Source organism: Lepidochelys kempii, chromosome 3, assembly GCF_965140265.1.
Source record: "Lepidochelys kempii isolate rLepKem1 chromosome 3, rLepKem1.hap2, whole genome shotgun sequence".
NCBI lineage: Eukaryota > Metazoa > Chordata > Testudines > Cheloniidae > Lepidochelys > Lepidochelys kempii.
In genome coordinates, this window is record NC_133258.1 from 92,829,193 (window position 1) to 92,852,246 (window position 23,054).

The 23,054-nt window shown below is 37.0% G+C and overlaps 1 protein-coding gene across 13 annotated transcripts in view; it reads right to left on the minus strand.

Moving 5' to 3' along the window:
• Positions 1-23,054, minus strand: part of TBC1D32 (TBC1 domain family member 32) — a 180,188-nt gene that overhangs the window by 106,555 nt on the left and 50,579 nt on the right. For 12 of the 13 annotated variants that reach the window (XR_012158036.1, XM_073337176.1, XM_073337184.1 and 9 more), the window contains exons 18-23: positions 20,621-20,703; positions 17,951-18,089; positions 17,112-17,199; positions 12,276-12,394; positions 11,066-11,182; positions 6,712-6,800 (exon numbers count right to left, since the gene is read on the minus strand). Coding sequence is in view for 12 of the 13 variants with exons in the window: in XM_073337176.1 (XP_073193277.1) it covers positions 6,712-6,800; positions 11,066-11,182; positions 12,276-12,394; positions 17,112-17,199; positions 17,951-18,089; positions 20,621-20,703 (635 nt within the window). In the remaining variant the exon portion in view is untranslated. The remainder of the gene's footprint in view (positions 1-6,711; positions 6,801-11,065; positions 11,183-12,275; positions 12,395-17,111; positions 17,200-17,950; positions 18,090-20,620; positions 20,704-23,054) is intronic. The other variant, XM_073337183.1, reaches the window with a different exon arrangement.

The following is a 23,054-nucleotide window of genomic DNA, read 5'->3' on the forward strand; positions in this document are numbered from 1 at the left end:
GGCTTACCATGGATTTATATAGAGGCAATATGATATTTTCTGTCTTATTATCTATCCCTTTCTTAATGATTCCCAACATTCTGTTCGCTTTTTTGACTGCTGCTGCACATTGAGTGGATGTTTTCAGAGAACTATCTACAATAAGTCCAAGATCTCTTTCTTGAGTGGTAACAGCTAATTTAGACCCCTTCATTTTGTATGTACAGTTGGGATTATGTTTTCCAATGTGTATTACTTTGCAATTGTCAACATTTAATTGTATCTGCCATTTTGTTGCCCAGTCACCCAGTTCTGAGAGATCCTTTTGTAGATCTTCACAGTCTGCTTGGGACTTAACCATCTTCAGTAGTTTTGTATCACCTGCAAATTTTGCCACCTCACTGTTTACCCCTTTTTACAGATCATTTATGAATATGTTGAATAGGACTGGTCCCAGTACAGACTCCTGGGGGCACTACTATTTATCTCTCTCCATTCTGAAAACTGACCATTTATTCCTATCCTTTGTTTCCTATCTTTTAACCAGCTACCAGTCCATGAGAGCACCTTCCCTCTTAACCCATGACAGCTGACTTTGCTAAAGAGCCTTCGGTGAGGGACCTTGTCAAAGGATTTCTGAAAATCTAAGTACACTATATCCACTGGATCCCCCTTGTCCACATCTTTGTTGACCCCCTGAAAGAATTCTCATAGATTGGTGAGGCATGATTTCCCTTTACAAAAACCATGTTGACTCTTCCCCCAACAAATAATGTTCATCTATATATCTGACAATTTTGTTCTTTACTATAGTTTCAACCAGTTTGTCCAATACTGAAGTCAGGCTTAGGGTTCCGAAGTGGTCTTAGGCCTAGGTTGTCTGGAATGTATGGCCCTACTTCTGAGAGGGGTACCTGGCAGAGAGCTTATGTCCTGGAAGTGAACCTAGAGGCCAAAGAGACAGTGGCTGAAGCCTACTCAGAAACAATGAAGAATTAAAGCACACGGTCCAGTGTATGGGTCCAAAAATAGCAGCCATGTCAGTGTCCAGCACAGGAGCTCAGCCAGGTTTAATGAACCAAAATCTTAAGTCAGAACTCTTCTGAATTAAGGATTGTAAAGAAAATTATATAGACTCATGCTGGGAATTCTCTTGTTGGGGAATTAATTATATCACCTTGATCAGAAGAACATGTTCTGCACTCACTTACATTGGGGCCTTTTTTTATGGATTTTGAGACACTGGCTGCTCAAAGGCATGTCTTAGTTTCTTTACTGTGATTTCTACTATGCATTTCTACCAAGCAATTTTTTCTACCTTGATTTCTATAGTGCTAAACACATAGACACTTTAAAAAGGAAGCTGATAATGGGGTCCACACAGTGTCATTCTTCTGAATAACATCTTTAATCTATCTTCATCACAACCAATGAGATCTGACCCTCAACTCAGGAACAAATAGTCGTGCTTACTCAAAAGAAAACAGTAACACCAGAAAATATAACATAAAAGCTTAAAATTTTAATTAGTTATCTGTAAGTCACTATTATGGGAAATGATCTGTAACAACTATCTTAAAAACTAAGTTTAAATTTAGCAAGTACAATGAAATTTGAAGTTAGAAAAGCACAGCATATGACTGAGGGAGACTAGAGTTTTTAACCCAGAAATTGTGTTTGAAATGCAAGAAAGCAATTTAGAATTTCTGTGCTCTAGGCAGAAGATTTGTAAGAATTCTGTGTATTAACCATGAGCTAAAACTAAATTGACCATCATTGCTTTCAAAGAGTGAGATGCATACAGGCATTCAAATGACCATCCCACCAATCAACAGCAGTACGGAACACATGATGACAGCTACTTTAGCATATTCTCCTGTTCACATATCACCCTGTTCTCTTGATATCGAGAGAGAGAAAGACTTTAGAGCCTTTTTATATAAGTTTATTAAGTCTACTACTTGGATTTAAAAAAAAAAATCACCAAAAGCATGCTGTGACAGATTGTTCTCAACCTTCAGCTGCTACTGACTTTTACAATATTTGATTTCTCTTTGTTGTAAATTTAACTAGTGTGACAGACCCAGACCAGTGGGGTACAGGAGTCTGGTAGAAGGCAAATATACTGGCCACTGGATGAATAGTTTTCTGTTTCCTGAGTGACCAGAGCAGGGGCTGTGCTAGAGCAATCAGGAACCTCCTAGAAACAATTAAGACAGGGAAGCTAACTAAGACACCTGGAGCCAATTAAGAACATACTAGAATCAATTATGGCAGGCAGACTGATCAGGATACCTGGTTTAAAAAGGACCTCCCATCAGTTAGTGGGGGGAGTGCAAGGAGCAGGGAGTGAGAGGCCAGGGGAAAATGCCCGGGGAGTTGAAGCTGTCACGTAGCTGATGCAGGAGACATTGTAGACAGCTGCTATCCACAGGGCCCTGGGCTGGAACCCAGTGTACAGGGTGGACCTGGATTCCCTCACCCCCCCAACTCCTGATCGGACACAGGAGGAGTTGACCTAGTCTGTGAGCAATACCAGAAGGGAAGGTCTAATTTGGAAAGGGATCTGGCCTGTCCCTGACCCACTAGGTGGGGCAACAGAGACTGCGGAGATTGTTCTCCATTTCCCCCATGCTGGCCAGTGACAAGGTTAGCTGAGTGAACGGCAGGTTTGAGCCTCTAGCAGAAGCGGCCAAACTGAGGACTGCCATGAACCTCTGAGACAAGCAAATCCTCCAAAAACCACAGGACCCACCAAGGCAGAGGAGGAACTTTGTCACACTAGATATTTATGTCTACACAAGTCCTTTATCCCATTATAATTAACCTGCTGCTCCTACCAGATTTGGTCAATAATGCCACAATTCAGTTTTGACATTACAGTTGCTTCATATACTAGCAAATTTGACGTCACTGAAGGAATTACGCAGGAGAGCATGCTGACTATACAAGACAATGTTTCTTTTGAAAAAGACAGACGTCTTTGTACTCAGAAATTTTAGGAAAGTAGATAAAAATTAATCTCAAATGGATTCTAGTGAAATATATATCTTTCAAGTTTGACTCCATGGGGTTCAGAGGTGCTTGCAAGTCGAGCAAGAGAATTGAAGAAAAGAAAAAAAGCATGACATTAAGACAGAAATCCAAGATCATTTTAGGAAGGAACTTGGAATTAGTATGTAATGGTACAGATTCCTTGTATAAGGGACTGAATTAGTCAGAATAAAAGTTTTGAATTTGCAAATTCTAAAAATATTACCAGTGAAATAGTATGTGTGCACCTTCCAAAACTCATGAAAATCCATTAAAACAATAAGAAAACATTTAAGCTATTTACTAACAATTTTCAAACTTAAGGTACAAAAGGGAAATGTGACATGACGCTGGATGCTTCAAACACACTCAAAAATAGACAGTATTCAGCTAAAATTTGTTACTGATGTTATAAAAATGCAACATAAAACTAGAGGATACTAAGTCAACTTTCTCAGATACAGGATTAAGAATATTTCCATTTTTTCCTCCACTTTAAACCACTATTCTTTATACTTCCTTATGGGGAATGCATTTTGTGGTCTGATTTTTAAAAGTATTAAAACATCAGTGACCATCAGTACAGTAAGGGGACAAGTTTAATCAGTTTTGAAAATATAGTTTCCAAAATATTACATATATTGCTTTAAAATATATTTGGGTAAGAAACAGCAGACTGATTTGTGATGCTTTTGGTCTCACCTAAGCCATTCACTTAAGCCCATAAAAACAGAAGAAAGTTTTGTAATAAATCATAATGATATTTGTTATGAAGTGTTTTATTGTGTTAAAACACTTGTCAAAATACCCTTCAAATTATTTTTTTCATAAATATTGTAGATATTGTTTGACAACAATATATAGTTTTCTCTTGAATCAAACTGACAGCTTAAGAAAGCATATTTAAGCCACCTGAGATGTCACAAAGAAGGCAGACATCATAGACTTTGCTAATTTTTCTTGGGTACCTATTTAATGGATACTAAATGCCAAGCTTACTACTATAGACAAAAATATTTGAAAAGAAGGTGACAGGCCACATAATATAGGGATCATGTACTCCCACCTCTGACATTGTATACCCTTATATAGGGTTCAGAGTTTGTTAGAGATAAGAGGACTTAGTGCCTCGCTTTGGCATTCTAATAAATGTAATGAGCAGTGTTGAAAGTCTCTAGAGTGAGTTGCATCTTCCCTTCTTCTAATAGAAGGAAAGTTGGCAATAAATGGGGCCTTTGATGGAAGACAGGGGAAGGGGGGACGTTCGTGGAAGGCTGTGAAATGGTATATCCAAGGCATCACTGAGGTTATAAAAGGAGCTTAGGCGGCCCCACGGAAAATTATGGTTCAGTAGTTAAAGAATCTTTCCTTTGATTTCCTGATGTAGCAGCCATTTAATATTATGTTAAAACATTACCTACTTTGATATGCAGGACATTTTCATATTGTGAATAGTGCATTACTTATTTTTTCCCTAAAACAATAATAGCAACAATAACAATAATACTATCTAGTTTATATAGAGCTTTTCATCAGTAGATCTCAAAGAACTTTACAAAGGACTTCAGCATCATTACCTTAATTTTACAGGTGGGGAAATAAAAATGTGTATGCTTGGAAGCATTAAATGTTTATCAGCAAATGCTGATAAATGTTGAAATCACTATATACACAAACCAACAAAAAAAATATTTCCATCAGTAATAAGTGAAATTTACAGATAGGCAAAGCAAGAAAAATTGCTGCTTGAGAATTAATTAGGGTTTGATTTAAGGCTATTTACTGTGTACATTTTGATGTGTGATGTTGACAATTTTTTGGTTTAACGGTTCTAAAAATAACTTTTTGAATATCAGTGTCTCCTGTCATTAAATAATTATTCTCTGACCCACCACCTCCATTGTCTGACCACCCATAATTTCCAGGAACTGAGAAAAATGCAATTAACAAAAAAAATTCTTCACACACATAATTTTTGACAACTGTGAAAATTTAAAATCTATATAAATATAGAAAAAAAGCTTAAAACCAAACACTGATATCTGTCAAAATGATAAAAAATAAAAATTGAGTTCTGCCAAGCCTAAAAATGAGGCCGTTTGTCTCTTTACATGAATTGAGAAACAGAACAACATTCCAACCCTCAGAAATTTTCACTTGCTTTCTGTCCTTTCATAATCCAGTGCAAGATTTCCTTCTATGCTTCAAGTTTTTCAGTAAACTTTAAGACCCCTCTAATCTACTTAAATAGATGTTTATAAAATGGTTTCAAGTGTCATGGTTGTGGTACCCATGTACACCGGGAACAAGCTTGTTAAACACATTTTTTTAAAGCATTCACAATCAGGTTGGAATATGTGTACTTGCTTAATTTTGTCAATCTAAAAGGAATCAGGGAGTCAGCTGTGTACCCACTCAAAGAGATTAGCTGAACGTTTTATCTCTGTGTATAAAACATGCATGATTTTATGGTTCAATGAGCTCCCCATTTTTTTTTTTTGCAGTGTAGACAGGACCTTAATAAAAAACACAATATAAACACACAGACAAAACTCATAGTTCCTTTTCAGAACAGCCTGCCCAACTGGGGGTGAAATCCTGGCTCTACTGAAATCAAAGGGAGTTTTGCCATTGACTTCAATGGTGCTAGGATTGCACAGTTGTTCCTAAGTAACTACTAGCTATTTCAAATGCTATTTGCAGACTCATCACTTCTACCTAACTTAAGACTCCTATAGTCCTATATTATTTTATGAAACAATCTCTGACTCCCTGTTTCATGGTACAAGACTGTACTTCTCATATCTCAAAACTTTGACACTGTACATCTCATACCTGTCCTGCCAGATGAAAGATGTTACCTGGATTATTTGATGTAATCTACAGTACATAGTTCACTATTATTTGCATATATGGTACAGATTAATTTACTCTGATATTTTGGTAAAAGTGGGGCTATAGAAAACTAACTTTGGACTTTATAAACCATTGGGATCGTTATTCTGCCCAATCAGACATTATCAAACTTTTTCATAGTATGGATCACATCTTAGTAGAGATATCCTTTCACTTATACACACGAATATATAAACTAAGCAAACTATTTATCATTCAGGCTAGAAAAGCAGATAGAGTTATTTTTATCTTTAAATACGTGGAAACCATGCAGACAATATATTGATGAGCATCATATTCAGTAGACACATTTAAAATGTTCATTCAAGTTCTAGACATATTACTGGTTCTAGTGGTACCTCCCATTTTAAGCACAGGGAATATTGCTGGAATTGGTAATATAATTAAAATAGAATGAATTTCTGAAATGCACTCGTAGATAAATTAAATATATAAAGCTTCACATGGTAATGTAAAATCCTCAATTTATTACAGTATTTTAGCAGGATGTTTGTTTCACATGTCATGATGGATGTACTACATTTGCTTTTCAACCATCCATGCTAAATAACCTTGTGCAACTTTTTTTATTGCATCAGATACAGGAATATTGAATAAAGATGGTCTTTGCTGTTTTCCTAATTCTATATAATGCATTTTTCTTTCAACCTTTCCATGTTTAAAAAAAAATAACTAACTGAATTTCACTTTCATGCACAATAAGAAGCAATAATATAAGTTTATTGGAAACCAATAAAAACTTGCCGTACTGTATTCTCATTTTGAACAGAGAGTGGATCTTACCTCAGACCAAAGATGTGTGATTGTTCATAATTGAATAAGGAGTGAATTTTAGCTTCTGAATTCAAAATTATAAGTCTGTCAATTATATCCTGCAAAAAGAAGGCATTATTGTAAAATTATCATGCATCTTCTTATATTTCTTACACTTAAGGTTAATGTGTAAAAATACAGCATTATTTATTCTAAATGTTACAAAAATACATTAATTTTTTTTGAAAGTGTTAGTGCTTAATGTTCTTGCTCCCATTAAAGTCAATGGTGCAGAATCAAGGCCAAAATATACATAAAAAGCCACAAACACATAGCTAAATACATGTCAAGGCACTGAAATATTAAACATTTTAAATTACTTTTGAATGTTAATATTGGAGTAAAATGGTAAAGTGATTTTTTAGTGTTTTTGAAATATGTACAGATCTTTCCATTTCAAGCTAATTTAATCAAAAGTTCAGGTACTAAATAATTCTGTGCACAGAAACATAAGTATCAACTCAGACTAAACAATGGTCCATCTAGTCCACTTGCCCAACAGGAAAGTTCTGTGGATTATTTTTGTTTGTTTTAGTTTTTTGAAAACCCTGTCAAATCATCAGTTTCTTTATGATGTGATGTAAGAGTGTTTTATATGGGAAATTTTAAGCCTACAGTGCTTGACAAAACTGTAAATGACCAGTGGGCTACTTACTGTTTTATGCACAATTCAGATTGTATTATCCCTCTCTCTAGTTTGTCTCAGATATTGCTCCCAAAGTAATAATTGCCTTTTAAAGAATGCATAAAATGTACAAAAATTCCACTGACATCATTCTCTTGGACTCAGATTGGTGTGGTAAACTCAAAGAACTAAAACCAACAAAATCCTTAGGGGCTTTGTTTGTGTCAGATGAAATCCATTTATTTATTTACTTATTTATTAAATTCTATTTGAGAAGCATGGCCTCGGAAACAGCAAGGAGAATTATTGACTGACTCTTTAGATCAATGAGTCACTTCAAGACCACATCAGAGAGAAAAAAATATAAACTTAATTTCATAAAATCCATTAGAACTTGTACTTCATTTTTTATAAAATAAAGTTACCACTACCAGTAAAATAATTGGTCAAAGCAGATTCTCCTTTATTTAAAATGCATCCTTATTTAAAGATAGTGGAATCCTCTGACACCAAATTATCCCGCCCCTCCCCGCCCAACATAGAATAACTTCACTGTAAGTGAAGCTGCTACTTTACACTACAATGCAACTAAACAATTCAACATTTATTCTAAATCACTGGAAATTCAATTTTATTGGATCATTTGTGTATAAAAAGATTCTTTTGAATATCATTTCCTTTACCCCAAGATTGCTGCTGCCTTTTCAGTCAGTTGGTTGGCCATGAATTCTGTAATGTAAATAATTCATAAGGGACTGTCATAAATATCAAGGGAAGGGTAAACACCTTCAAATCCCTCCTGGCCAGAGGCAAAACCCTTTCACCTGTAAAGGGTTAAGAAGTGAAAATAACCTCGCTGGCACCTGACCAAAATGACCAATGAGGAGACAAGATACTTTCAAAGATGGGGGGTGGGGGGGAAGAGACAAAGCTGTCTGTGTGTTGCTTTTGCTGGGACCAGAGCAGGAATGCAGGTCAGAACTCTTGTAAAGAGTTAATAAGCAATCTAGTTAGATATGCGTTAGATTTTGTTTTGTTTAAATGGCTGATAAACTAAGTTGTGCTGAATGGAATATATATTCCTGTTTTTGTGTCTTTTTGTAACTTAAGGTTTAGCCTAGAGGGATTCTCTATGTTTTGAATCTGATTACCCTGTAAGGTATTTACCATCCTGATTTTACAGAGGTAATTCTTTTACTTTTTCTTTAATTAAAATTCTTCTTTTAAGAACCTTTTTCATTGTTCTTAAGATCCAAGGGTTTGGGTCTATGTTCACCTATGCAAATTGGCGAGGATTTTTATCAAGCCTTCCCCAGGAAAGGGGGTGTAGGGCTTGGGGGGATTTTTTGGGGGAAAGACGTTTTCAAGTGGGCTCTTTCCCTGTTATTTTTGTTAGATGCTTGGTGGTGGCAGCAATAAGGTCCAGGGACAAAACGTAAAATAGTTTGTACCTTGGGGAAGTTTTAACCTAAACTGGTAAAAATAAGCTTAGGGGGTTTTCATGCAGGTCCCCACATCTGTACCCTAGAGTTCAGAGTGGGGAAGGAACCTTGACAGGGACAATTAATGCAAATTGGCTATTTGTGTGCTCAAAGAAAGAGATGTTGTGGGATGTTTGTCTGACAACTGCAGCCTCTTCTGCCCTCTGTATGTTTTAGCCCAGAGCCAAGAATGAGCAGTGGAGTACTGCAGAGACACAGGGGTTCTAAAGAGTGACCTGGGGACATCTGAGCCATTGATGGGGGTTATGAGGGAATGAAGATCTGGAGAGTAACATGGGGAAGGAGCACAGCTGTACAGGAGCCAAGAAAAGATTCTGGGTTGTGGAGGGGCTTGGGCAAACACCGGGGCTCTGAAGGTGGAGAGAGCATAATTTGGAGACTATATATGAACTTTTACTACTATCCATGTGAGCAACTATTAGCACTGAAATAACACTTCTTTACAAACCTAAGAAATTCCTCAAACAAAAAGGTTTATTAAAAAATCAGTTAAAGGTGCTCCAGAGCATAATACACTAACCCAGATTTATGAAGCTATGAAATCACTAAAGTCTCACGCAACCTATAGGAAACTTCAAACACGATTTTGCTTTCTTCATATTACATCACTTGCATACACTACCCTCAACAAATGACTACTCCCCTCCTATGCCTCACAAAACATGCAATTTTGACTCTGAACACAAATAACTACTGAAAACAGAAAATAGCACCATACTGCTTCATTATCACGTAAATAGTGTTACAAGATTTTAAAATAGTAACTTCCAAACATGACAGACAATTTTATAAACTATTTCTACTTTTAAAAATATTCCCTGCACTAACAGTCATCCAAGACTCTCATGCATAACTAAAAATCTACACCATAAACACTAATCAAATATTTTAATACAATATTCAACCGTTTGACCAATTAACAAACATCCAATTGTCACCACTTTGTGTGGTTAGAGTTGAAGTTTACACGTGACGTGTAGAAGAGGAAAGAAGAGGGTAGGAAATGTGGATAAAATAATGTGGAGAATGAGCAATCATTAGCATAGCTTACCAGGACTGGGTAAGCATTTACCTAGTAACTTCCTGACTTTTTATGTTGTATTGGTAGTTTATGGACTTCAGAAACACTAACCCATTTTAAACTAATTTTTTATTAAAAGGTTAAATATTTTTGTCTCTACAATGGTTGTGGTATAAGACTATATATATGTAGTCCCTCCTCCCTCCACTTATATATATATACACACACAATAATGTATGATACAAATATATGCATACATATGTGCATGTGCGCAAACACACATAATTAGAGATGTTCATATATATCATTATCCCTGGGAACAGATTTATAATAAAAGTGAGGAAGAAAAGTAAGACCTTCAAATCATGCAAAGATTTTATATTACCCAATATACTATGTGCATATGCTGCCCTCATGCTGCACACAATAAAAAATGCAAAAACAATTTTAAAATCACAGAATCATAGACTTTAAAGTCAGAAGGGACCATTATGATCGTCTAGTCTGACCTCCTGCACAACGCAGGCAACAGAATCTCACCCACCAACTCCTGTAACAAACCCCTAACTTATGTCTGAGCTATTGAAGTCCTCAAATCATGGTTAAAGACTTCGAGGTGCAGAGAATTCTCCAGCAAGTGACCCATGCCCCACACTGCAGAGGAAGGCAAACAACCCCAAGGGCCTCTGCCAATCTGCCCTGGGTGAAAATTCCTTCCCAACCCCAAATATGGCGATCAGCTAAACCCTGAGCATGTGGGCAAGACTCACCAGCCAGAGACCCAGGAAAGAATTCTCTGTAGCAACTCAGATCCCACCCCATCTAACATCCCATCACAGGCCATTGGGCATATTTACCGCTAATAGTGAAAGATCAATTAAATTGCCAGAATTAGATTATCCCATCATCTCATCGCCTCCATAAACTTATCAAGCTTGGTCTTGAAACAGATATGTCTTTTGCCCCCAAGGCTTCCCTCGGAAGGCTGTTCCAGAACTTCACTCCTCTGATGGTTAGAAACCTTCATCTAATTTCAAGTCTAAATTTATCATTTGAGCAGAAAATAGAGCATGTCTTTAATTATTAACATAATGCTTGCTCAGACAAAATGTCTAACCACATTGTAGTATTTTGAAAAAAAGAAAGAAAAAGAAAAAAAAAGAAAAAATTACTTACAATAACATTTGTAGGAACTTCACGGAGAGAATATTCTGGTTTATTTGGTATCTCCTGATCACCTATCAGTTCATAAATAGCAGGATAGGATAGCAAATTTACCAGCGCTAGAAAAAACTTTAAAAAAATAAATAAATAAAAAGGTTGCTACTGTGAACTTTTATATTTATATAACCAACCATTAGATAGCATTGAATTGGCAGTTAATTAAAAACAATGTAAAGAAGTTTGGCCCAGGTCTCAGTCTCACCCTGCTCTGCAGTGTGAAGTTTAAACAGGCAGAGCTACCCAACGAAACAAACGTGGAACATTACTCATATCCTAATGGGAGACACATCTATGCTAGTCTAAGGTAGTGCCCATGCACCTTGTGAGAACTGTGTGAACTGATGGGTTGACACATTGCAGAAACGAATGGCCCAGTGAAAGTTGAGAATTCTTCCATGGGTCTGAATGAAGTACAATTCTGGCAATAAATGTTGAATGATTTTCGAATGCTATTCTGCTTATATCATCACATACTTGTAGAATTTGGTGGTTTAGATCATCCTGAACTAGTAGTTGTAACTCATTCTAAGACAAAGTAACTGCTATCAGAAAGAGAGCTTTCCACCTGAAAGAATGTAACCTCACGAAAATCAAACTAACTGAAAATCAAGTATAAAATCAAATCATATTCCATCTAAAACATTAGCCAATTTAGGTATACATTTATATGCTGTTTAATCACACTGCTCATAAATCTCAATTTATGCTATTATAAGACCTCATTTTGTCAAGATGATCCTCTATATCACTCTTTTTATGATATACACAGGACCTTTGCTAGAACGCGGGATTTGGGATCCATGCGCGGGACCACATTATAGCAGGGACCACATTAAAATGAATTCCAATTAAAGTAATTACATTTGGGATCCAAGACCACGACCACATTATATGCGAATTTGCACTATATAGACGCGTGTTCTAGCGAGGGCCAGCGTACTTTTTAATTGACTTCAGTGACCCTTGCAACTGTGAACCTCCATATAACACAGGAACCTATTTCATTCAGTCATTGTTTTGCTTGTTGTACTACACCAATTTTACTTTAAGTGCCTAAATTAGAAACAATGCTGATGAAATGTCACATTTAGGATATTAATGAAACCACCTGTGTATTTATACACAGTAGTAACAAATTGCATAAAATAAGATAATTTCTCACCTTCTGACAGTTTCGGTCAATAGGATCTACTGGAGTAGAACTGGGGTGAGTTACTCTATGATCATCTCTTCCACACTCCAAAACAGCCCATAATTCACTTATAAGTGATTTTATAAACCCTAAAATTTAATATTTGATTTAGTCACAAAAATGCTTAAAAAAACAAGTAAAATAAAACTCAAAACTCTATACAGCATGGACCAAATCTTAAAAAGAGATTGCCTCAGGGACTACTCTCCTCTTCTAGCCATGATAATATGGTACACCACTGTCCTTCCCACTGATGATCGAATAACATCATTTTGACAACTACAGAAACGGTTTACAAGGAAAAGTAATATTACTGTAGGTAATATTTTTTTCCATTTTTGTTTGTTTGTTTTGCAGCGATTAAGTAGCTGGAAAGAAAGAAGACCCAGTATTTTGTCACAAGCTAGCTCTTACAGACCACAATTTGGGAACCATATATGTTATACAATATCATTGATTCTAAAGACACAGGATTTAAGACAACTTGTCTGGAAACAACTGACTTGCACTTGCATAATAAAGTAAACTAGATTTACCTAAAGAGAGAGAGTAGTTTTGCACAGCTGCCTGTGCCAGTACACAGTAATATACAGGGTCGGATTTAGGGGCAGGCAATCCAGCGACCATCTGGGGTGCTGAGGTTCGGGGGCACCAGGCTTGGGGTGCTGTTTTTGTTGTTAGCAACAAAAGGGAAAATAGAATGTTTGAAGTAAAATGTTTCAGGTATTCTGTATGTGGATTCATTTTTCACTAACCACCTAGAATGTTTTGGACCTTTGTAGAATCTTGTGGAAGCTTCCAGACTTTCTGAGAACTACATTTTCCTTGACCCTCCTGGAATGTTGTCAGCCATGCCCTCGCAGGTATATAATAGACAGGGCAACACCAGTCAGTCAATGAGATATAAGAATGAAGTGAGAGCCCAGTTGCAATATTGCAAACCTTGTTGTATTGTGTAATTGTGAAAGTGTACTTGTGTTTTAAGCCTTGAAGAGTGTAAGTAGTGACTAATAAAGGACATATCTAATTAGATGCCAGAAATATCTATCGAACCCCTATCTATGCAACAAGATAAAATAAATACTGTCATTTCTTTTGCCATGCTTAACACGTATTGTTTCAAAAGTGTTCTGTTTTTGTTGTAAAATATTTGACAAGAATGTAAAATTGTTGTTTGCACTTTCTGGGTACAATTACTAGGATAACTTAGCTGATACTTTGAAGTCACCCAGCCATTTTACGGCCCACTCCAAATGGATGGAGGTCGAGTCCAGGCTCAAGCTGAATAAATGCATAGATACAGAAAGCCAACACATTATTAATGTAGAAATCCAGCACTGGAGGAATGCACTCGAGTGTTTGATCTCAATTATCCTCTTCCTTGCAAAGAATAATTTGGCTTTCCGGGGCTCGTCAGATAAGTTGTTCATTGAGCACAATGGTAATTTTCTCAGTTTGGCAGAACTCCTAGAGAAATATGATAATGTCATACATGAACACCTATGTTGAGTAGTTTGTAAAGAAGATGTGGACCATTACTACAGCAAAACAATTCAAAACTGATTGATTGACTTTATGGCAAGGCAAGTGCTTGATAACGTATTGATGCAGCTTGGCAAAGCAAAGTACTATGCTGTAACAATGAACTGTACTCCCAACATTAGTCAAAGTAAAAAGATGTCATTTACAGTAAGATTTGTTAACAAGGATGGCTGTATCCAAGAAAAGGAATGTTTTATCTGTTTCTGGTCTGTGGACAACTCTACTGGAAAAGGCCTAACAGAACTGTTTATGAACATTTTGAACAAGGATAAAGCTTCAGAACTGCCGCAACCAACGCTATGACAATGGTGTAAACATGAAGGGAAGAAACAGTGGCATCCAGGCAAAGATCCTTGTGTTGAATCCAAGAGCTTTCTTTGTGCCTTGTGGCTGCCATTCCCTCAACCTGATTTGTCAGATGCAGCATCATCTTCATTAGATTAGTCTTCTTTTCAGCATCAACTATCAGGTAGTAGATCCTCACAGACAATGTTACAAATCTGACCGTGAAGCCGGTAACTGACACTCACTGGGAGAGCCATATTGACAATGAGGTACCAAGTGACTGAGGTTTATGATGCTCTGATGGAACTGGCACAGTTGAGTAAAGCTGAGGCCAGAATCCAACACGAGATGCAAAGCCTGGCAAACCAGACCACTGACTTCAAATTTCTAGTCTCAGTTGTGTTTTGGCATAATATCCTGTTCCAAGTAAACACTGTAAGCAAGACATTAGAAACTCAGTTGATGGACATCATGACAGGTACTACTTTGATGAGAAGTTGCCTTGATTTTGTTGTGGACTACATAGACAACAGATTTGAAGATGCCATCACTGCTACCAAAGAAATGGCAGAAAACTTAGGAGTTCAGCCTGTCTTCAAGGATACTCGTATTGATCAGAAGAAGAGACAGTTTGGTTAAGAGGACAGAGATTAGGTGATGGAAGCTCGGAAGAAAAATACAAGAGGGAGCTTTTTTGCTCACTCGTTGACACTGCTACATTGTCCATCGAAGAAAGGTTTGGACAATGAAACACCACTAAAAGATCTGGGGATTTTTGTATGACCTTAATAAGCTGTTGGCTGACAGGAAAACTGTACGGAGCTTCACCAGATGCTGACACATGATGAATGTTCAGATGTCATTGATAAAGATCTCTATGTCGAATTGGACAACATCTGTGACATTTGGCAACCCTGGGAAGCCCTCTGCACTCCAAGTTCTCCAATTCATCATGATGCAGAGTTCAAGGACACATTTCCTAAATGTGTGGATAGCTTTGAGGATTCTTCTCATGCTGTCGGTCACAGCTGCAAGTGGTGAGTGCTTTTCAATGCTCAGGCTCATTAAAACGTATCTTTGACCGATGATGGTCGACAAGTGACTGATATCACTTGTTATTTTATCACTTAAAAATGCCCTTAGCCAGTCTTTGGAACTCTCCGACACTGTGCTTCAGTGCATGAAGGCAAAGGTGAGAAAAGCGACCTTTTGAACTAAAGGACTAGGGTTAACATTCTAAGGCTGTCACCTACCGTAACACTATTTAATACTGATCCACCCAGTGTTGGTGCACAGTTCAATTTCTTGATGTTAGTACATTTCAGTTATTCTTAAAGTTAAAAAGGGTCTATAAGCTTAGAGGAAATGAATTTATTTTTTATTTGCTTATATATGGCATGAATAAATACAGATTTACAGTGTGCAAATTTATCTTCTTATATGCTAGGGATAAATCACACATGCAAATTGTGCATCAAAGTCGTGAAATAGGCTACAACTGCAATAAAAATAAGGTATTCAAAAGTTTAATAAATGGAGTGGGGGTGGGGTGCCAAAGATGCTCCTCACCTGAGATGCCATATGGTCTAGGGTTGGTCCTAGTAATGTATATTGCTAGCTGATTGTAAAAATATGTTAAGAAATCTTATCAATATATATCTTCAAATGAAAATTAAGGGAAAGATAAGTAGAAATACATATCTTCTGAGTAATGTCTACTGTAAACGATAGGCTGATAATTATGACCTCATTCATGTTTGTATAAATGCCTTCTGGTAGGGGTGAAGATCTGGGCTGATTCTTTCAGGTATTTCACCTGCCTTCAATACCATTAACCATAGAATGTGGCTGTGGACCATAGTAGGACAGAAGGAGTCACTCAAGTTAATCTGTTCCTCATTTCCTGAGAGACTCTAGAAAGTAGTAGTAGACATTTTTTTTTCAGTCGGTCACAAGGTTTCTCTTATGTGACATACCGTAGGGCTCCATTCTGTTGTGCAGGAGCTGAAACATGTATACAGATCATTTTAAAAGATTAGTGAGAAAATTGAAGCTGTTGTGTCTTCACTATGAGGACTAGCTGGCTGAAACTGAACCAAGAAAAGACTGAAATAAAGCTTGTGGTTTAGGGCCAGAGGTCTGAAGAACTGGTAGAGGTTATTTCAGCTTCATTCATCGGTGGAGTTTGCCTGTCATACCCTTGCCATCTTAATTACATCCCCAACTGCTTCTGGATGAACAAACAGAACAGTTGCCAGAGAGTTCCATAATCAACACTGGTTGCAATTCAAGTTATCAGTTTTAATCTTTGAAACACTACATGGTTTAGGTGCAGGCTACTTGAGCTGTGGTGCCAGTCCCTGGTTTAACTTGGAGAAGCTTTCTGGCACAGCATTTTTAGTGAAGAATCCTTGATTCTGGAACTCATTTCTTCACCAATCAGTGGTCCTAAACAGCTAGCGTCTGTTGATGTTCAGACCTATCCATCTTCCCAGGCTTTTGAGAAGTTAGTGGGTCATGAAGATGGTAAATCAGTTAAAGTTGGTATTTATTAATTAGGATTTGTCGATGAATGAGGAAGGTTTGTGATTTATTACTGGTTTGTTTTGTAACATTCATTAATGCATTCATGCATTTAGGTGAAAGGATAAATTTCTTTGAAATCAAAACAAATGAAATAAAAATAAAAAGAGGAACATTCTTTTACAATTCTATCTTTGTTTTGTTTCACAGAGTATACAAGATCATATTCTTCCATCTGCAAAAACTTAAATTCATAAGGCATTTCTGTACTTAAGAAAAAAAGCATTTAAAAGAATAATTTTCCACCAAAAATTCAGCAGGCTCCAAAGTAGTCATTGCTAGTATTGGATATCTATGTTAATCACATCTGACTTTATTTTGTTTGGAATTGTATTATTTTAATTCATAATATTACAATATGTTAGTACTTATGATAAAGTTCACCCTTAAAATTACCTGAACGCTGCAGAGCTACTGCACCTGGAGATGTCGATGCCATTTGTGTAACTATCACTCCATAACCAAACCTTTCACATCCACTCACCTATTCATAATAAACGTAAAGAGATACAAGAAGTTTGGAGACTACAACCAAGACACTCATATTATCAAATGTTATCTTATGTATTTTTACTTGTTCCCTGCAGAACTTTAAATTCTGTAAACAAATGTATCTCGACCAGTCAGGGTCAGAGTACAACACAAGCATGTTTGTTTAGCAAGTAAAGGAATCTCTCCCTTTGCTAGTTCAAAGTATAAATAGCATAAGATAAAGCATATGCAACTTCTGCACACAGAATAAAAACTTTTTAAAACTAGAACCTCCCAAATCCTTTGCACCCACCAATTAAGAGTAGGGGCCAAAAAACCTTTAAAAATTCCATGTGATAACATACTTTGCCTCCGCAATTGAACGCATAATTCCCTATGTAATTTGATGTCTGGCATGTTAGATCTTGCCGTTTTACTGGCAACCACTGTACATATATTTCAGTGTACATATATCACTGAGCACTCGTCTGACTAAGGATTAGGTTCCAAAATTAAATGTAGGGTAAAAAGTATCCTTTTGCTTAACATTTTGAGCTAAAAAGTAACAGTGACAATATCTGACATTCTTATTGACATTTTACAGAGTAACGACTGAAATAAAATCATGTACCATGCATTTAGAATGTCAGATTACATTTTAACTCAACTCTTCCAATAAAACAACAGATAAACAATGGTTTATGGTTTTCCCTTCTAATTACCTTAATTAAAAAAGTGATTGTACTAGACTCTGACATGCCTACCTGGAGTTTTTTTGAGAATCTGCTGAACATAAAGGTTACACATTCATTGAGGGCTCCTGTATTCTGAAGAAGAAGACCACCTTTTGGAGTGGCAGCAAAGTTTAATAAATCATCTAATAAAGTCTCTTCCCATACCATACTGAAAATGATAGAAAAATAAAATGAATCAAACAAGATTTAAAAATAAAAGTAGTGAAAAGCAAGAGAAAATATAAACTTTTCAGTTTAAAAAAATCTTTCACTGGACCTATGTGTATGGTAGCAAGATCAACTACTTCTTGAGGGTTAAAATATGTACAGAACAGCGGCACGGAATACAAATACTGCATCGAAATTCAAGATCACAGAAAAGATCTCACATGGTAAGATAGGATGGTTTAGTGAATAGATAACATGACCAGGAGCCAGAAGACTTGGGCTCTAAATCTCAAATCTACTGCTGACTTACTGTGTGTAAGTCACCTCTCAGTGTCTCAATTTCCCCATCTGTAAAGTGGGAATAAGATTGCTTTCTCACCACTGTAAAGCATATTGAGAGCTACAGATAAAAAGCATTATGTAACTGCAAAATATTATTAAAACTGTTTTGTAGGAGTTATACCAGACGTGAAACAATGCTAGAAAATAGGGGCGGTGTTTATGAAAATGAGGTGCTGTTACATACAATAACCCACATGTGGGCTCAGTAAGCATATGTGCATTCTTTCCAAACTATTCCACTTTTGAGGTGGATTAAAATGTGTCCAGTGGAGTCCAGATACTAGTGACTCCATGTTCAGTGAGAAACACTGTGTGTATATATATATATATATATATATATATATATATGAATTGGTAGGGTGACAGGGGAAAAGATGACTTTTACAAGCAGTGGTGAAAGTAAGCCGGTCCGGTCCGGTCCGGTGTACCGGCAACAGACAGTACGCCGTGCCACACAGGACCAGCTTCTCCAGGCTGGCGCTTTAAAGGGCCCCAGGCTTCCTGCAGCGGCCAAAGCCCCGGGCCCTTTAAAGCGCCCCCGAGCCCTGCTGCCGGAGCCCCTGGGGTAGCCGTGGGAGGGCTCCAGCAGCTCTTTAAAGGGCCAGGGGCTCTGGCCGCTGCAGGGAGCCCCAGGCCTTTTAAAGCGCCCCAAAACCCCGCTGCCAGAGCCCCAGGGTAGCAGCGGCAGGGCTCCGGCAGTGATTTAAAAGGCCCAGAGCTCCACTGCGGCAGCTGGAGCCCAGGGCCCTATAAATCGCCCCTGAGCTCCCAGTTGCCTCTGCAGCTGGTAGCTCCGGGGTGATTTAAAGGCCCAGGGGCTCCCAGCCGCAGCCGGAGCCGGAGCCCTGGGGCCTTTAAATCTTCATTTAAAGGGCCTGGGTATTTAAAGGCCCCACCTCTTCCGGTCAAGGCCACACACCCCTGCTTAGGACTCCAGAGTACCCGGTAAATCCTTTAAGTTACTTTCACCCTGATTAGAAGCAAGTGTGAATACACCCAAACCATCCTCTAACCAAGAAAGAGAAGCCCAGCATTTAAATGATCTCTCACCAGACACCATCCCATCACTATTCGCCTTGTAATCTTGCTTCCCTGAACACATCACCTTACTGGATTCTCACATCTGGGTCTGAGCTCCCCTGGTGGATGTTTGATTCCCACCAGCAGCTTTGACAGATATAAGCAGAAACCACACTTCCAACCATAGTCAAACACCACCCTAGACTTTAGCCCCTGTACCTAGAATCTTGAAGTCATTTCTTGTTCAGTGGGAAGCAAAAGCTTTATCTAAAAATAATTTCTTGGAGTCTCTTATTCCATAAAAAACTGTCAAATTCAGCAGTTAGGAAGGGATTGTACTTTATAATTCATTGGAATTTACTATTGACAGTGATCTCCAGCAGAGCACTTCATATAGGGTTTCCTTTCTCAACACTGATTTAAAGTCACTACAGTCACTTCACAAAAGGGAAAAAAATAAACCAACAACAAATATTGTAATTCCTGTACAAATTAAGTATGGAAGCTTTTTTAGAGACTATCCCACACAATTAAAAGTAAAGAAAGATACACATAAGTCTATCATTAGTGTTTAATTACATTTTTTAACACCCCACATTCACATGCAGTATAGAGTTCACGTATTTCTCACCAATATAAAACTTAACATACAAGCATCTAATGGGGAAATGAAGTTTGTATTAACATCAAAGGAGAGATGTCTTTTCTCTCACTGTGTGACTAGCTTTCAGCCAGTATTCTGATAATCTCACTATATGATGTTTTGAAGGCATTGATGGTATTCTACAAAACAGGATTTTTAACTAATAACACAATCAAAGCCATGAGAGAAAAACTGTGTCAACTATTTTGTTTTACGTCTTTTAATTCATATTTTCCCCAACGAGTTTTGATCCACATAGACAGCAAATTATGAGCCAAATCTACATAGAACTTAGTAAAACCACACAAAGCTGGGAAGAACTTTATGACTGTATGAGCCCTGTGCTAGGGAGGTCTAAAATGAGAAACCTCAGCTCAAGATATGTACCTTCTTGTAGCTACCAACCTGCTCCTGGCAAAAGCCTAAGAAAACAAATGGGCATAATAACTGTCCTGAAGGTCAACAAATCTGGGCTGCAGTGGACTTGTGTATTTTACCCAAATATGAATAGACGCAGCAATACTTACATGTTTTGTGACTCTTGATTTCCTGATGAAATGGAGTCTGCCCCAGGTACAGGAGTAGGAATCCTTTCTGAAAGTGAACTAGCCTATGAAATAAAAAATGCAGTTATTATTACATCATTCTTAGAAGTTCTGACTACCAATAAGAAAAAGGATGGAAGGATGGTCCAGTGCTTAGGGCATTAGCCTGGAACGTGGGAGATCTGAATTCAATTCCCTGCTTGGTCAACAGGCTTCCCATGTGATTGTACACAAGGCTCTTAAGGACAAATTCTAAAAGGCATTCTGGCTTCTATCTGCAACTTTAGGTACCTAAAAAGAAAAGGAGTACTTGTGGCACCTTAGAGACTAACCAATTTATTTGAACATAAGCTTTCGTGAGCTACACGAAAGCTTATGCTCAAATTAACCAATTTATTTGAGCATAAGCTTTCGTGTAGCTCACGAAAGCTTATGTTCAAATAAATTGGTTAGTCTCTAAGGTGCCACAAGTACTCCTTTTCTTTTTGCGAATACAGACTAACACGGCTGTTACTCTGAAACCTTTAGGTACCTAAATACCTTTACAAATCTGGCTCTAAGCCTCTGTGTGTCACAGATTCCCATATGTAAAATGGGGATAAATAGTCCTTCCCTGCTTCACAGGGGTATTGTGAGGACAAAGACATTAAAGATTCTGAGGCACTCAGCTACTATAGTAATGGGGCCATATAAATGCCTCAGTTAGATAAAATAAATTAGATTAAATAAACCCTGAATATGTTTTAAAGGGAATATATTTCAAGGTGACACTATAATTTCTGTTAATAAAATATAACTTTATTATGGACCTTTCTTTCATAGTTTTTCAGTTCCTAGACTATTTTTTAAATGACAGTAGCAAAAAAGGAAAAAAAAAAAAAACTGCACACTGTCATACGTGCTACTGTAGTGGGGAATTACATTGTAGTTCTGCTTCTCTAAGTATGTCATTCTGGTAGGAGTCTCACTCCTGGGTTTCAGCTCCTTAGTGTGAGAACAGGCAAAACTTCCCAAGTTTTTGAGGTATTTTTTGGTCAGTAGTAGCTGATGGAAGCACAAGTCACTACCCCAGCTACTAATGACTAAACATTAACTCTTGAAATCTCCTAGTCAGTTCTTTCTTGACCACGGTCAGCAAAGGAGCAACTCACCCAAACTGTGCTACTCCAATCACCATTCCAACTTCAACACATCCAACATCATTTGGCTATGATATCCTGTACTCTGAGTCCCTCCCTTCAATGTTAGGTCTGTTTCTTTTTATTATATTTTTCCCATAGCTCTTTTGTCACAATTGACCCAGAAATGTAAATGGCCCTGGTCTCCAAATAACCTTTGACTCTCCAGTCAGGCCTTTTTTTTATGTCTTGTAAAAGTTTTGGTACCTTTTTTCCCCTCAATGCTTTCTTTGGTTTTCTTTTTTTAAAAAAAAAAAAATCTCCTATGCTTTCCTTTGACCATGGCACTGTATAATTCAAAACATGATGATTGTCACTATACTGAGATTTTATCAGTACCCTTTTATGTGAGGTAAGGAAATTCAGTGTCAGGAAATAATACCTAACATTACAATATACAAAATAAAACAAAATTAATAATCTCCAAAATAAACGCTTAGATCCAGAATGTCCTGGCATAGTGTGCCAGAATTCTGAATCAGACTAGTTCAATTTCATTAATAAACACCTATCTGCCAAGTTGTAAAATACCGTGGAATATTTATCAGAGGTGTGAAGATATTAAGGTAGTTAAGTAAATATTTTCTATATCACTTATTTATCAGCAGAGCTAAAAAATCCTGAAAAAAATCTGAAAAATTGTAATTCTATTTCCATATCTTATGTGGTATAGAAAGAATTGCAAATATATTTTTCCAATCTTACTTAAAAGAAAACTACACACACTCTGACATTTTGTAGATAACTTTGTTTTGTTTTTAATTACAAAATTTCACACAGAAAAAGGAATAACTTTTTATTCCATTTGCATCTACAGAAATCATTGTCCTTAACTGTAGGATACTGGTGTCTTTACTGCATATTAGCTTTGATCTGATCTGAAGTAAGAAGTACCTTCTGAATCATCTATACAACATTAAATATACCAAACAATCCTATCAACGTTCAGAAAAAAAAGTCAACACTTTTGATGGGGATGCTAATGTAAAAGATATCTGAAAAAAAAATTTAAGAAAATACTTTATTTAAGATCAACGATTTAAGATTTTTAGGTTTTAAGCAATGATGGGGACATTACACTACTTAATCAAATGATAATGGATGTTATAGATTATATAATTTCAGATGTGTAATTTCAATGAGCATAATGAAGTTATATTGTAACATACACATGACCATATACATCCATAATATCATTGTGTAGTATGCTGTTGCTTTTTCTGGGTCTCTCAACTCTC